This window comes from Gossypium arboreum, chromosome 5 (assembly GCF_025698485.1).
Source record: "Gossypium arboreum isolate Shixiya-1 chromosome 5, ASM2569848v2, whole genome shotgun sequence".
NCBI lineage: Eukaryota > Viridiplantae > Streptophyta > Magnoliopsida > Malvales > Malvaceae > Gossypium > Gossypium arboreum.
In genome coordinates, this window is record NC_069074.1 from 79,330,558 (window position 1) to 79,346,423 (window position 15,866).

Here is a 15,866-nt window from a genome sequence, read left to right on the forward strand (position 1 = left end):
TGCTTGAAATGTATGTTATTGATGTGAATATGATTTGAAAGTTCATTGTATGAAAATTTATGAAACATTGATATATTTGATAAAAAGGGGAAGAAATCCCGGTTGAATGAAAGGAAATTTCGATGGATCTCTGAAAAGGAATTGACGATAAAAAGGATCTAGCCCGGATGGGTGATCCTATCCTGATATAGCCCTCCCGAAGAATATGTGGAAAATGGATTTAGCCCAGACGGGTAATCCGAATTAGGGTCTGAATGTAGCTCGGATCGGTAATTGGATCCAAGCTCATTAGAGTAATTGTCGTAGTAGGGATTTAGCCTGACCGGTAATCCCGACAATACTCTATGAGTTTATATTACAGGGGATTTAGCCTGGACTGGTAATTCCACTATAAGGATGAGGTTCGCGGGAGTGTGCTCTCTGATATGAAATGTGTAAGACCATGGTTGAAAGATACCATGGCAATCTGATATGAAATGTGTTGAAAGATACCATGGCAACCTGATATGAAATGTGTAAGACCATGGTTGAAAGACACCATAGCAACGTGATATGAAATGAACAAGACCATGGTTGAAAGATACCATGGCAACATGACAGAAAATGAATAAGACCATAGTTGAAAGACACTATGGCATCATGTCAAAGATAAATAAGACCGTGGATGGGAGACGCCTAACATCTGTTGAACAATTGATATTCGTGTAATATGTATCGATGACGAATGGTTATATGAAATAATTATGAAGATAGATAAACGAAATAAGTATAAGTACATGGAATATAATTTATGTTAAGTTTGATATAAGCTATTACCTAATAAATATACATAAAATCTATGGAAATGATGGAGCATGAAATATTGATATAATGAAATGAATGATATATGCTTATGAAGAAACGATAAGAGCATGATATGTTTCATGACATGTACATATATGATTATCTTTGATATGTTGATACAAGGAAATTATGTAAGTTGAGACTATTATTAAACTCAAGTGCGATATGTCGAGAAAATAGATATATCAATGTTGAATTTATATGAGATATGTGCAAGTATACTAACAATGTTGCTGTTTGATGCTTATACAAGTGTCAAACTGTTGATTGAATAGTAATATATTTATTTATATGATGCATTGAATCGGTAAGTATTTAAATTTTTTTTAGTGATCTGTAAATGGTAGTAATGCTCTGAAACCCTGTTCTGGCAGCGAATACGGGTTAGGGGTGTTACATCGTGGATATCAAGACCCTTGCTTGTTGGGGAGTCATGTTGACCAATGTTCCTTCACTAGCGGCGTCCACCATGTTCATCTCTATCGGTTTCAAGCCTTCACAAAAATATTGGAGAAGAGATTGTTCTATTATACTGTGTTGTGGGCAACTTGTACACAACTTCTTAAATCGCTCCCAATAGTCGTAAAGAGATTCTGATTCTTTTTGCCTTATTTCAACGATCTCTCTTGTTAACTCAACTGCGCGTGATACTAGAAAAAACCTGTTGAGGAACAAAGTAGAAAGATTAGCCCAAGTTGTAATAGATCCAATGGGTAAATAAAATAACCATTCCCTAGCAGAATCTACTAAGGAAAAAGGAAAAGCACACAATTTGATTTGATCCTCAGTTACCCCCTGAGGTTTCATACTAAGACAAACCATATGAAACTCTTTCAGATGTTTGTGGGGATTTTCGTTTTACAACCCACGAAAAGTTTGCAGTAGCTGGATTAAACCTGACTTCAGTTCAAAATCAATATCCATAGTAGGATAAGTAATGCACAATGGCGGTTATTCTGCCGAAGCTTTGGCCAATTACCGAATCATTTAAGCCATTAGTTGATGTGCTAGATTCGGGTTTTCATTAACCCTAGCATTAAACAATTCCTCTAGTGAATCGACTTCTACTTTTTTACTTTCAAGTGTTTGAGTAAGGTTTTCGTTAACCCTAGACTCAATTTCGTCGCCGACTTCGATTTCTGGTGGTGGGTTGCTCTGAGTCCCAACCACTCTTGACTGTTTTTTTTCGTAACTTTGTTTCCTTGCGATTGACTCTCACAGTTTTCTTTATTTCTGAGTCAAATGCAAGAGTACCTGGAACAGATTTGGTCATAAGAAACAAAGAAATAAGATTAGTACGTTACCAATTCCTAGCAACGGTGCCAAAATTTGATGCGGTTGTAGAGAGCACCAAAAATATCCTATCCCTATAAAAATAATAAAAAATAATAGTATAAGCGAAGTAGGGTCAAATCCTCAGGGACTGGATTTGCACAATTGCTTCTTCCTCGAAATCTTGAGCAAATTCGTGCCCAAGAGAACCTGCGTACCTGGAAAAAATAAAAAACAAAATTAAAAGTTTGGATTTAATTGAAAGTGCAAAAATTAGAATTAAAATAGTAAAGATGAATAAGTTAAGAAAAAGTTTCTTATAGAGAGATTCCAGCCTCCGGTTGTCTCGATCCACCTTAGGTTCAATATTCTACTTTTAGGTGATCCTTCTCAAACAAAATAAGCCAGTTATAATGGAAGAGGATGCCTACAACCACCAGCTCCAAGAATTTAGACTTACGATTTAGAGGAACTTGACTTTAGCTAACAATCACTTCTGTGGGACCATCTTATGCTAGATTATCATTTCTCAATAGCGAATGCCACTCCATTTTGTCTCTTGGGCTCTCCAACCCTAGACGCAGTAAGCTAACGAACCAACTGTGCAACCTTTCCAAAACATACAAAGCGGCCGTTCCTTCCACAAGTTGAAAAGATCACCTTTTAAGGGACATGGACGGAAGCGTCAGCCCTGTAATGCGGAGAAATGATGAATACTCATTGAGAAGGCTAAGCGCGAATTCTAAGCCTCATAAACCCTTTTGGGGAATTTCTACAACCTTTGGCTAGATAAGTTTAGTGGCTCATGATTTTTGGGGAAAAAGAAATAAATGTAATGGAAATAGAATTTTTATTGAATAATATTAAGGGAAATAAGGCTAAACTTTTTGGGAGAGGGAGTGTTTACAGAAAAAGATGAGTCAAATTTGTGTCATTCCATCCCCTATTTATAGTACTAGGAAACCTGGTCTGTTCCTAATTAAATTCTAAAAGATAAATACAGATAAATAAGATAATTAAAGATAGAAAAAGATAAATAAAGATAAAAGCTAAAATTAAATCTAAATAATAATCCTTAATAATTATCCTAATGTAATTAGAATTAAAATGGAGTCTTGTGCTATAAAATCTCTTCTTTTGTATTTTTGCTCCCAAAATCTTTCACACTTTGCATTTTCGGTACCACTTCTCTCTTACTTCATATACTGGCCCAACTTAACTTTAAATTCACGCTTTTTTCCCTTAAATTTCCTTTTGTCTTCAATTTAGTCACTATAAGATAAAAAACCATAAATAGCTCAAATTAGTAGGATCATACTGAAAATAATCATATAATTAATACATAAAAATATGTCATTCTAGAGTATTATCATCATCTCATTTTATAATGGTGGAGATTTGATTTTCATGCAAGCCTATAGTAATGACTTTTCATATTTGACTTTTAAGTGTTTTAAGTGCTTAGTTTTTAAACCTTAAACACTTTGAGTGATTTGAGTGAATCTCTAGTGAGGATATCAATTCTTCTCGATTTTGAATTAAAGGTAATTACTTAGATAAGGGGAAATACCTATGTTTTCATGCTTTAGAATTGTTCGACTTAGATTGCTTGTGTCTTTAGTGCTCTTTTAGTTGAATTATCAATGTGTGATTATTTGTGAATTATGATAAAACATTATCGATGAAAATTATGAGTTGGGAAAAAGACATCAATATAATTTAGGGATTTCTATAATAAATCGTTCAATTCAGATTCAGAATAATAGGTGAAGTCTAGGTCGATTCTTTCCTGTGTATTGTCTCTCTCATTGGTTCATTTGAATATTTTCTTACTTAATTCTCTATTGCGTCTTAATAATTAGTTTAGATAATTTTAGATTAAAAATAATTCCTTTAATTTATCGGCTAGATAATAAAAAGATAGTAATTACTAGTGCTTTTAGTCATTGTGGATACGATATTCCTGACTCACCATAACTATAATGCTATTCGATAGGTGCGCTTGCCTTTGTCGTGATTTTAGTTAGTTAAGTGAATCATCACTAGCTGACTAGTAGATGGTCGGCACCAGGTACCTTTTTCGTGTCCCAATGCAATTTTTTTTTACTTTGGTACACTGATGGTCGGCACCAGAGATGTAAAAAAAAAATTGGTGCTGGCTATTTAATGGTCGGCACTAGAGATGTAAAATTTTTTTTTTGGGGTGCTTCCTATGTAATGGCCGGCACCAAAGATGTAAATTTAAAAAAAAAAATTTAAGTAGTGCCAGCCATATACTGGCTAACACTAAAAAAAAAAAAATTAACATCTTTGTTGCCTGCCATTATATGGCCAACACCCAAATTTTTTTTTTAACATCTCTGGTGCCGACCATCAGTATACCAAAGTAAAAAAAAAATTGCATTGAGACACGAAAAAAGTACCTAGTGCCAGCCATTTAATGGCCAATACCTAAAAAAAAATTTTTTTTACATATCTGGTGCCGGCCATTATATGGCCAGCACTTTTTTTTTTTATATCTACATGGCCTGCACCAATTTTTTTTTGTTACATCTCTGGTGCTTGCTATCAGTGTACCAAAGTAAAAAAAAAATTATTGGGACACGAAAAATGTACCTGGTGCCGATCATCTATTGGTCAGCACCAAAAAAATTTTTTTTTACATCTCTGGTGCCGGTCATGTTTAAATATTGGTATTTTTATATACCAGTATGATATAATTTTAAAAAAAATACCCTGGTGTCTGTCATTGAGTTCATAAAGTAAAAAAAAAAATCAAAATTTTAAAGCCTAGCACAATCCCATTCTACTATTAATTTCAAATTATTTTGGTGATTGTTTTAAACTTGAATCATTTTTATAAATATCAAAAAATTTTAGATTAGATTAATAAAATAACCTAAATTTTATTTTGCAAGGGCAACTTGCTTTCTCCTTGACAATGATTACCTTGTCCTATCCATCATTCATGACTATTTCCTGTTAACATTATGATTAATGGTAGACAATTTTAATGGCAAACAATCCAAAGTGGTGCAAGTTTAGCACCCTAAAGTTGACTTTGAAAAAGTGGCATGGGATAATTTTTTTTGGTCCTTGAGATAATGGGCTATTTATTGTTTGGTCCTTGAACCTCAACTATAAATAGGCCTTCTCATTCTCATTTCAATTCATCCCAACCAATCTTTCTCTCTTAGTTTTCTCTCTTCTCCCATTTGAGAATTCTTAAGGAATTCTATTTGTTTGTAATATTTTGGAGATAGTAAAGTTATCATCCGGTGTTAGTGCCCGGGACGTAGGTATAATTTACGAACCTCGTTAAAACTCTTGTGTTCTTTCTTGTCCTATTTTTCTTTCAATATTTGAGGGTATAATAGTAGTATTTATTGTGCTATTAAATTACTATAAAAGGGATATTCTGACTAAGGAAAGACTTGGTATTTAAGAGATCCTTGTGATCCACCTCTCTTCCTTGGGAATTGAACTTTGTGTGATTTTTTAGTACAATAATTTACACGCTTCCGACCCTATTGGAACAACAAGTGGTATCAAGAGCTGAAGGTTAATCGTAGTATGCTCTGTGGTTGCAGTTTAAACTGATCTTCCACATCAGAAAAGATTTCCTTAGGTATATTGAAAGATTATGGAGAAAACGGTCGGTGTAGGAGCTTCAACATCGTCCATGTGGACAAGACCGACAATTGCAAATGCAAGATTGGCCGTGGAGATCTTTGATGGCACGGGCCATTTTGGTATGTGGCAAAGTGAGGTTCTAGATGCTTAGGGTCTAGACATTGCCATTGATGAAGAGAAACGAGATGATGTACAGGAGAAAGATTGGAAGGCGATCAATCGGTTGGCATGTGGCACAATTCGATCATGCCTTTCTCGAGAGCAGAGGTATGCTTTTTCAAAGGAGACTTCTGCAAATAAGTTGTGGGTGGCACTTGAAGAAAAATTTTTGAAGAAAAACAGTCAAAATAAGCTCCACTTGAAGAAAAGACTGTTTCGCTTCACTTACGTCCCAAGTACCACAATGAATGATCACATCACCAAATTTAATCGTTAGTCACCGATTTGTTGAATATGGATGAGACATTCAAAGATGAAGATTTGGCTTTGATGTTTGTTGGGGTCACTTCGAGGAGTTTGAGTTCCTAGAAACTACTCTACTTCATGGCAGGAGTGATATATCTCGAGCGAAGTGCATGCGGCCTTATCTGATTATGAGCAGAGAAAGAAGGACAAACGAAAAACTCAATCGAGATACGAAGCTTTAGTAGTCCAAGGTCGTTCATACACTCGGAAGAAAACTCAAAGGGAGATCAAAGTCAAAGTCCGGACTGGAAAGATGAATGTGCCTTTTGTCATGAGAAAGGCCACTGGAAGAAAAATTGTCCAAAGTGAAGAATAAGGGAAAAGCTATCAGAGATGCTTGTGTTGCAAAGCATGATACCGGTGACTCGAATTATCATTGGTTGCATCATCATCGTCGTTCCATTCGGATGAGTGGATATTGGATTCGGGTTGTACCTATCATATGTCCCCTAACCGGAGTGGTTCTCGATTTAGTAGAACTAAATGGAGGAGTTGTTTATATGGGCAATGACAATGCACAGAAAAGCTGTTGGGATAGGTTCAATCCAATTAAAGAATCAAGATGGATCAACCGAGTTCTAAGCGATGTTGATGCGTGCCCGTTTGAAGAAAATCTCATCTCATTGGGAGCCTTGGAATCCAATGGTTCGATTGTTAATATGAGAGATGGGGTTTTGAAAGTGACATCTGGCGCACTTGTGATATTGAAGGGCATCAGGAAAAATAACTTGTATTACTACCAAGGTAGTACAGTTATTGGAGCAGTCGCTGCAGCTTCCGATAACAAAGAATTGGACTCAATGCAGTTGTGGCATATGAAGTTGGGACATGCCAGCGAAAAATCCTTGCAAATTCTGGCAAAGCAAGGATTGTTGAAAGGTGCAAAGGCTTGCAAATTAAAATTTTGCGAGCATTGTGTTTTGGGAAAGCAAAAGAGAGTGAAATTGACCTTCTATCCATAATACAAAAGGTATTTTGGAATATGTTCACTCGGATGTGTGGGGCCTTCCAAAACACTTTCGTTGGGAGGAAAACACTACTTTGTTACTTTTGTTGATGACTTTTCCGAAAGAGTTTGGGTGAATACCATGAGAACTAAGGATGAAGTGCTTAGAGTTTTTCTTAAATGGAAAACTATGATCGAAAACCGACCGGCAAGAAAATCAAGCGGCTTAGAACGGACAATGGAGGCGAATATAGAAGTGATCCGTTCTTGATGTGTGCCAAGAGTATGGTATTGTTCGACACTTCACGATTAGGGATACACCATAGCGAAATGGAGTGGCGAGCGTATGAATCGAACATTGCTGGAGAAAGTTCGATGTATGTTGTCCAATCTTTGGGTTGGGCAAGCAATGTTGAATGAGGTCATGTGACATACTGTTGCCATCTTGTTAATCGTTTTCCATCATCTGCATTAGAAAGAAAAACTCCTATGGAGGTATGGTCGGAAAACCTGCTCTGATTATGATTCCTTACATGTGTTTGGATCCACCGCATATTACCATGTGAAGGAGTCAAAGTTAGATCCGAGGGCAAAGAAAGCTCTCTTTATGGGAATCACTTACGGGTGAAGGGATTTCGTCTTTGGTGCTTAGACACAAAGAAAATGATCTGTGCGAGATGTTACCTTTGATGAATCGCCACATTGAAAAAGGTAGCGAGATAAAGATATTCAGACGAGCGATACTCCACAAGGTGGAGTGTACTCCAAAACAGTGGAGTTTGAGCGGATGGGGATTTCCCAGTTAATAAGTCTAATTCTCCACCACAATGGAGGAATTAGAGGTTGAAGAGGTTCGACCCAAGAACCATTAAGTACACCGAACCAGATTGCGCTTGCAAGGCCAAGGAGAGAAATTTGTAAACCCGCTCGATTCTTGATATGGTAGCCTCGCCCTTCCGTTGTTGATGATGATATTCCTATCACTTATCAAGAAGCAATGCAAAGCTTAGAAAGTGATAAATGGAAAAGCGCCATGGATGAAGAAATGCAATCTCTCCTGAAGAACAATACTTGGGAGTTGGCGCAATTACCGAAAGGTAAAAGGGCAATCGAATGCAAGTGGGTATTCGCAAAGAAAGATGGATCTCCTAGCAAGAAAGATGTTCGCTACAAGGCAAGGTTGGTAGCTAAAGGCTACGCTCAGAAGGAGGGAATTGACTACAATGATGTATTTTCCCCTGTTGTGAAGTATTCCTCCATTAGAATTTTGTTGGCCTTGGTAGCACAGTTGAATTTGGAGCTAGCTCAACTTGATGTTAAGACGGCTTTCTTGCATGGTGTGTTAGAAGAGGAGATCTATATGACTCAACCCGAAGGATACAAAGATGCTGGTGGTAGAAATTGGGTTTGTAAGCTGAACAAATCGCTATATGGATTGAAGCAATCCCGAGGCGATGGTACAAGCGATTTGATAGCTTTATGAAAAGCGATACACAAGAAGCAAATATGACAATTGTGTGTATTTGCAAAAGCTACATGACGGATCTTTCATTTATCTACTTTTGTATGTTGATGATATGTTAATCGCTTGAAGAGCCAAAAGAGATAGATAAGTGAAGGCTCGGTTGAATCAAGAGTTCGAGATGAAAGATCTAGGTGAGGCCAAGAAGATTCTCGGCATGGAGATAAGTAGAGATAGACAGAGAGCAAGCTTTGCTTGAATCGAAGCAATATCTGAAAAAGGTATTACAATGTTTTGGTGTAAATGAAAACACAAAACATGTAAGTACCCACTTGCTTCTCATTTGAAACTTAGTGCTCAATTATCTCCAAAACCAAGAAGAAAGAGAATATATGGCAAAAGTCCCATATGCAAATGCGGTTGGGAGTTTGATGTATGCGATGGTGTGTACGCTGCCACGACATTTCACAAGCTTGTTGGAGTTGTGAGCGGTATATGCATGATCTCGAAAAGGACATTGGCAAGTCAGGAAATGGATTCTACGGTATCTTCAAAAACCGTAGATGTTGGTTTAATTTTGAACAAGATGAAGCACTTGGTCGGTTTGTAGTTGGATATGTTGATTCCGACTTTCTTTGGTGATTTAGATAAACGTCGTTCAACTACGGGTATCTGTTTACTCTTGCGAAAGCTCCAGTGAGTTGAAGTCTACCTTACGATCTCATGAGTCAGATCTACTACTGAGGCGTAATATATGGCGATTCTGAAGTCATTAAGGAGGCTATTTGGCTTAATGGATTGTTGAAAGACTTGGGAGTTGTTCAAAGTCACATTAGTCTATATTGTAACGATCGAGCGCTATTCATTTAGCGAAAAATCAAGTCTATCATTCAAGAACCAAGCATATCGACGTAAGATATCACTTTGTGCGGGAAGTCTTTGAAAAGGAAAATTCTACTTGAAGATTACGACGGCAGATAATCCCGCAGATATGATGACCAAGGTGGTAACAACAATCAAGTTTAATCATTGTTTGAACTTGATTAACATCCCGAGAATTTGAGCACCTTCAGTGTATGGCGCCGAGAGCGCATTTGGAGGCACTACAAAAGATAGCTTTATCGAATTTGGGGAGTTGAAGGAAGTGTGTGAAGATGTGATTATCCTAATCAAATCTTCAAGGTGGAGATTGTTAACATTATGATTAATGGTAGACAATTTTAATGGCAAACAATCCAAAGTGGTGCAAGTTTAGCACCCTAAAGTTGACTTTGAAAAAGTGGCATGGGATAATTTTTTTGGTCCTTGAGATAATGGGCTATTTATTGTTTGGTCCTTGAACCTCAACTATAAATAGGCCTTCTCATTCTCATTTCAATTCATCCCAACCAATCTTTCTCTCTTAGTTTTCTCTCTTCTCCCATTTGAGAATTCTTAAAGAATTCTATTTGTTTGTAATATTTTGGAGATAGTAAAGTTATCATCGGTGTTAGTGCCCGAGGACGTAGGTATAATTTACGAACCTCGTTAAAACTCTTGTGTTCTTTCTTGTCCTATTTTTCTTTCAATATTTGAGGGTATAATAGTAGTATTTATTGTGCTATTAAATTACTATAAAGGGATATTCGACTAAGGAAAGACTTGGTATTTAAGAAATCCTTGTGATCCACCTCTCTTCCCTGGGAATTGAACTTTGTGTGATTTTTTAGTACAATAATTTACACGCTTCCGACCCTATTGGAACAACATTTCCAATGCCCAATGCAATGTAATGATTACACGCAATTCGGCAAAAATCTTCAAACTGTACTTTCTCTCGATAAAATTATTATATATAGGAAAATTATGTAAATATTTTGATTTTAAATAGAAAAAAAAAAGATTTTAAGTCAGTTGTTTATGGATAAAGAAATAAAAATGTCTCTTTTTGGATGCATTTTCGTTCCGACAATAAGTTTTTCAACAATCAATTTTTTTTTTCAAACGGCTATTTTGTTAGTGAATGTTATTGAAGGGAGTTCATTTTCCAGATCATTGAACAACAAAAAGAATTTGATGATTTCTACCAATTCAATGTTGTTATTCATTTCAATACATACAGGGGGTTAATTTCCTTGATTGACTTAATTCGTGTTTTCAACAGTTCTATGTTAATCGGTTGGTCTTTCCTCCTCTCCATTACCACCCTATAATTTATTTCTCCTTTTTTGCCTTTAACGTGGTTAAGTCGTGGAATTGAACAAAAGAATTGTAGATCAGAATTGAGTACTGAAATATAAAGTCAAAATATATAATAAATTGCTAAATAAAAGTATTAACTTATAAAGCCATCTTTAAATTAACAAATTTTAACACTATGACTCTTGTTGATACTTTGGATGTCAATTAGTACATCCTTAATATTTAAATTACAAATAGCAACATATTTTGGATAAAAGGAATCAACTTCTCAAGTTTGATGGATTGGATCGAATTAGGTAGAACTTGAAAGTATATACTAAAGATTCAAGACTTATCTTGAGCCATTTTGAAGATATTACTTACGCATATTATCATGCTAGTTTCAAGGGGAGATTGATTGTAATTGATATGGTATACTAGCATATCTAAATTACTTATATATTGTGGAGACTTATATAAGTTATACACTAAATTAAGAGCACTTTATTTTGTTCATTGAGGAACGTTTCTTTTGAGTACATTTTGAGTGAATAATCATGTGATTTGGTTAACGTCATTTTTCAGGGGGAAAACTTAGAGGAGAGTTGTTTGGATCTTAAGTACAAAAAAGAAAAGTCTAATCTGGTGTGTGTTAGAGGTTAAAATCATTTGTTGTATAATATGCTAACACAGTGAATATTCTCTTTGGACAAATCCCTATAGATATGGGGAAAACAAACTGTATAAACACATTCCATGTTCATCGTTTTTTTTTTTTTGCCTTGTTCTTTTTCAATGCTTAAAGCAGTTGAAACTAATCTTAAAACTGCTAATTTTTTGCTTACAAATATCAATTTTGAACTCAACAAAATGAGACCGATTGCGAGTAAAGGAGGCTCCTGATAAGTGAATGTTAGTGAATGACTCAGCATAGGCAATTGTGTTAGTTAGTTTGAGTTAATTATATTTAAAATGGTATGTATAAATACTCATGATGTAAAAAGAGTTCAAATCAATATATCCTTTCATTTTTTCACTTTTTTACTCAACCAATTACATTTAAGCTCAAGCTCTATTGCGGAATTCAATAGAGGCAAAAAGCGAAAGAGTTGTATTAAAATTATTAAAAATATGAAGTTGAGTTGTTTCATGAAGATTCTAAAGAGATTATGATTTGAGTAGGACTACAAGTGAGAGACTGAGGGATCCAAGGCACCCAGAGCGTCTTTCCTTAGGTTTTATTTTATTGTATTCCTTTTCTGTAACCATGTTCCTTTATTTAGTGGTTGATTCTGTTATTAATTTTTGGAGTTTTGTACTTTTCTTTGGTGCTTTGCACCTTTATTAATAAAATTTTATTTGTTGAGAAAACAGGTTATTAGGAAAAAACAGAAAAGAGGAAATATTAATGTCATCTGAATAATGAAAAATTTTCTGTTTAAATTCTTTTATAATTTATAAAATTTTAAATTAGTAATAGTAGATTTTTAACCCTAAAATAATTTTTATTTTTAAAAATTATAAAATTATAAACTATTAAAATTAAAAAAAAATTATATTTTCTGACTTTAGATGAACTTCAATAAAATATAATATATATAAATATATAATTCAGTGTCTGCCAAGATCTGAAATTAATGTACTGCCAGAGAAAAGGAGTGAGTTTAAGATTGGATACTCTTGAAAACATCAAAAAATGTATAAGATAATGCGATGATGCCATCAAGCGTGGTTGTCCAGTGCAGCAAATGATTTAATAATAAGTTTGCTCATAACTTGAAATCATGCAAATGCTCGTCTTATTATTATTCACTACTATGGTTGTTTTACGCTTTGAGTTTTATAATCTGATCAATAATCGATCACGTTACTGGTTTTATAGTTTAATTAATTAAATCATTAAAAATAATTGATTCAATAGATTTTTATTCTATCAATTTGTAAGTAAATTGGTCTGATGTCTTCTTCGAACTGATATTTCAGCCAGTCTGATCCTGTTCAAACAATTTTGACTCTAAGTTTCTATACTTCATGTTTTTGAAATTTAATCCTCCTACTTTTTATTTTAAGAGGTTAATCCTTCTACTTTTGAATTTAGAAATCCACTTTTAAATTATTTATAACAATATAATAATTTAATTGAAAAGTTAACGATATTAACTATTTAAACTAATTAATGATATTATAAAAATATAGAGAGCAACTTAGAATTAAAATATAAAGATTAAATTTTAAATTTAACTATAACAAAGGGACTAAAATTGAAAATTGTCCATTTTATAAAATGCAAAAGGAAATAAATACAACATTGTGAGCGTGTGAAGGTAGTGCAACCCATGGTAAAGTTGTCACGAGTTTAATAAAATTAAAATTAGACTATTGAAAATTAATTTGATTAATTGAATAAATTAAATAAATTATATTTATTTTGATAAATAGAAAATAAATATTAGATTGGATTAAATTATAAAATGCAGAGTTAAAAGTTTAATAAGTATTACAAAAGAGACTTAAAAATCTTAGAAATATAAATAAATATTATTTGTGTTATTCTTATTCAAATTCTTCTAACTAGTAGAGCTATTTAACCAGTTTTAACACAAGTTTCATATATTATTATTCTCAAAAAAAAAGAGAATTTATTTTTAAGAATAAATTTTATTTTTGCCAATAACAATTTCTATCGATTTCTATTTGACTTAAAGTGATTAAATCGTTTTTAGTTATGTGTTTAGTTCGATTTGTTCAAGTTCATATTCAAAGAAATTTAGGGTACGAGAATAGTAGTTAAAAGTTGAGAGCGAAGATATAATTAAATTTAAAATTTGTAAAAAATTTAAAAATTTGAACAAAAAAGGTGAGAGTGCAGTTATTGTTGTCGGTGGTTTAGTGTGAAATCCCGCTATTAATTCTTATCTTATTCATAAATAATTATTTAATTGTATTAGTAGCCGAGCAAAGTCATTAAAGTTTAGGTTCATTAAGAAAAGAAAAGAAAAATCACTTCTTTCAGTTTCTTTCTTTGGAAACTCGGCTTCTTTAAGCTGTTACCAATAATGGAGTTCCGGATATCCTTATTCCAGCTCCTCATCAGCTTCCTCCTGGTTTTGTTTATGGTAATCACAAGTGTAAGGAAATCAAAAGCTAAGAATTTAACTCAAAAGTTGATTCCAGGGCCATGGAAATTACCATTGATAGGAAATCTGCACCAGCTCGCCGCTTCTGGTCTACCCCATCGCACCTTACGTGACTTGGCTACGAAACATGGTGACTTCATGCATCTGCAACTCGGTCAAGTTTCCACCGTGGTCGTTTCTTCTCCAGAAATGGCTAAAGAGATTATGAAAACACATGATATCGTCTTTGCTAATAGGCCTTTTCTCGTTGTGGCCAAGATAACAACTTATGAGTGCACTGATATTGTCTTTGCACCATATGGAACCTATTGGAGAAATCTGAGGAAAATTTGCACATCGGAGCTTCTGAGTGCAGCTCGGGTCGCTTCCTTCCGATCCATAAGAGAAGAGGAAGTGTTGAATCTTGTCGAAACCATAAAATCAAATGAAGGGTTGGCTGTGAATCTGACCGAGAAAGTTTTTTCAATGAGTTATGCAATAACAGCGAGGGCAGCCTTTGGCAAGAAATGCAAAGACCAAGAAGCTTTCATATCAGTTGTTGCTGAGGAAAGCAAGGTTAACTCGGGTTTTTTTGTTTCCGAATTTTTTCCTTCACTTAAATTCTTGGATGTTGTTTCTGGTCTAAAGCATAGAGTTGAAAAGATTCATGGAGAAACTGACAGGATAGTTGGGAACATAGTTAATGATCACAAAGAAAGTAGAGCAAAAGGCAGAAGTGAAGATGAATACCGGGAAGATTTGGTTGATCTTCTTTTAAGGCTTCAGGAGGATGGCGAATTTCCCTTAACTGACAACAACATCAAAGCTATCCTCTTTGTAAGTCGATTTCCTTTAACCACATTGACTTGGAATTTGGTAGTTGTTCACAAATGTTAATGGCCATAATGTTATTTATTACATTGTTTTAGGACGTTTTCAGTGCCGGAAGTGAGACATCAGCAACAGCCGTAGAATGGGCAATGTCGGAAATGATTAAAAACCCAAGAGTTATGACAAAAGCACAAGCAGAGGTAAGGCAAGTGTTTGAAGGCAAAGGAAATGTGGATGAAACAGGCGTTCATCAACTTAAATATCTCAAGTGTGTTATAAAAGAAACCTTAAGACTGCACCCTGTTGTACCTTTATTGATTCCAAGAGAAAGTAGCAAGAATTGTGTGGTTAATGGATTTGAAATACCTGCAAAGACCAGAGTCATTGTGAATGCATGGGCAATCGGGAGAGATCCGAATTATTGGGTTGAGCCTGAAAAGTTTGAGCCTGAAAGGTTTGTAAACAGTTCAGTAGATTTCATGGGGACAAATTTCGAGTTCATCCCATTTGGGGCAGGAAGGAGGATATGTCCAGGCATATTATTCGCACAGCCAAATGTAGAGCTGCCACTTGCCCAACTGTTGTTCCATTTTGATTGGAAATTGCCGGGGGGAATGAAGCAAGAAGATTTGGACATGACTGAGAAGTTCGGTGTATCTATGAAGAGGGAAAATGATCTTGTCCTAGTTCCGAGTCCTTACCATGCTTCCATTACAATTGCCTAGAAGCACACCTTTATGCTGCATTATTCTATGAGCTTGCAATATGTATTTGTATATTTGTGTGGTGTTTGTAACTCTTTTTATGTTCACATTGTGTCATGTGTATATTTTTCTCTAAGAGCTGGATGTGATTTGGGACTTTGTTTTCTGCATCGTTGAACAATTTGATGATTTCAATGTTATTGATTTCAATCTCTCACTATTCTTATTTCCAGTAGTTGTAAGTTGATAGGTTGGTGTTTCCTATAATGTGGTTAGGTCGCGGAATTTAATAAAAATTATTATAAAATTGCTAAATTAAAGGCTAACTAACCTATAAAGTTGATAAAAAGAAAATAAGTACAGATTACATAATTTAGTTCAATCCCCCAAATAGGGACACTTCAAAAATTCGCAATTCATGGCTATCTCCATGT

At 34.7% G+C, this 15,866-nt stretch overlaps 1 protein-coding gene across 1 annotated transcript; it reads left to right on the forward strand.

Annotated features, from left to right (window-relative positions):
- Positions 1-13,728: 13,728 nt before the first annotated feature.
- LOC108450664 (cytochrome P450 71D10-like) lies at positions 13,729-15,642 on the forward strand. Its single transcript, XM_017748386.2, has 2 exons — positions 13,729-14,734; positions 14,827-15,642. Exons 1-2 carry the CDS (start codon positions 13,838-13,840, stop codon positions 15,451-15,453), a joined length of 1,524 nt encoding a protein of 507 aa, XP_017603875.1. The 5' UTR covers positions 13,729-13,837; the 3' UTR covers positions 15,454-15,642.
- The last annotated feature ends 224 nt before the right edge of the window (positions 15,643-15,866 follow it).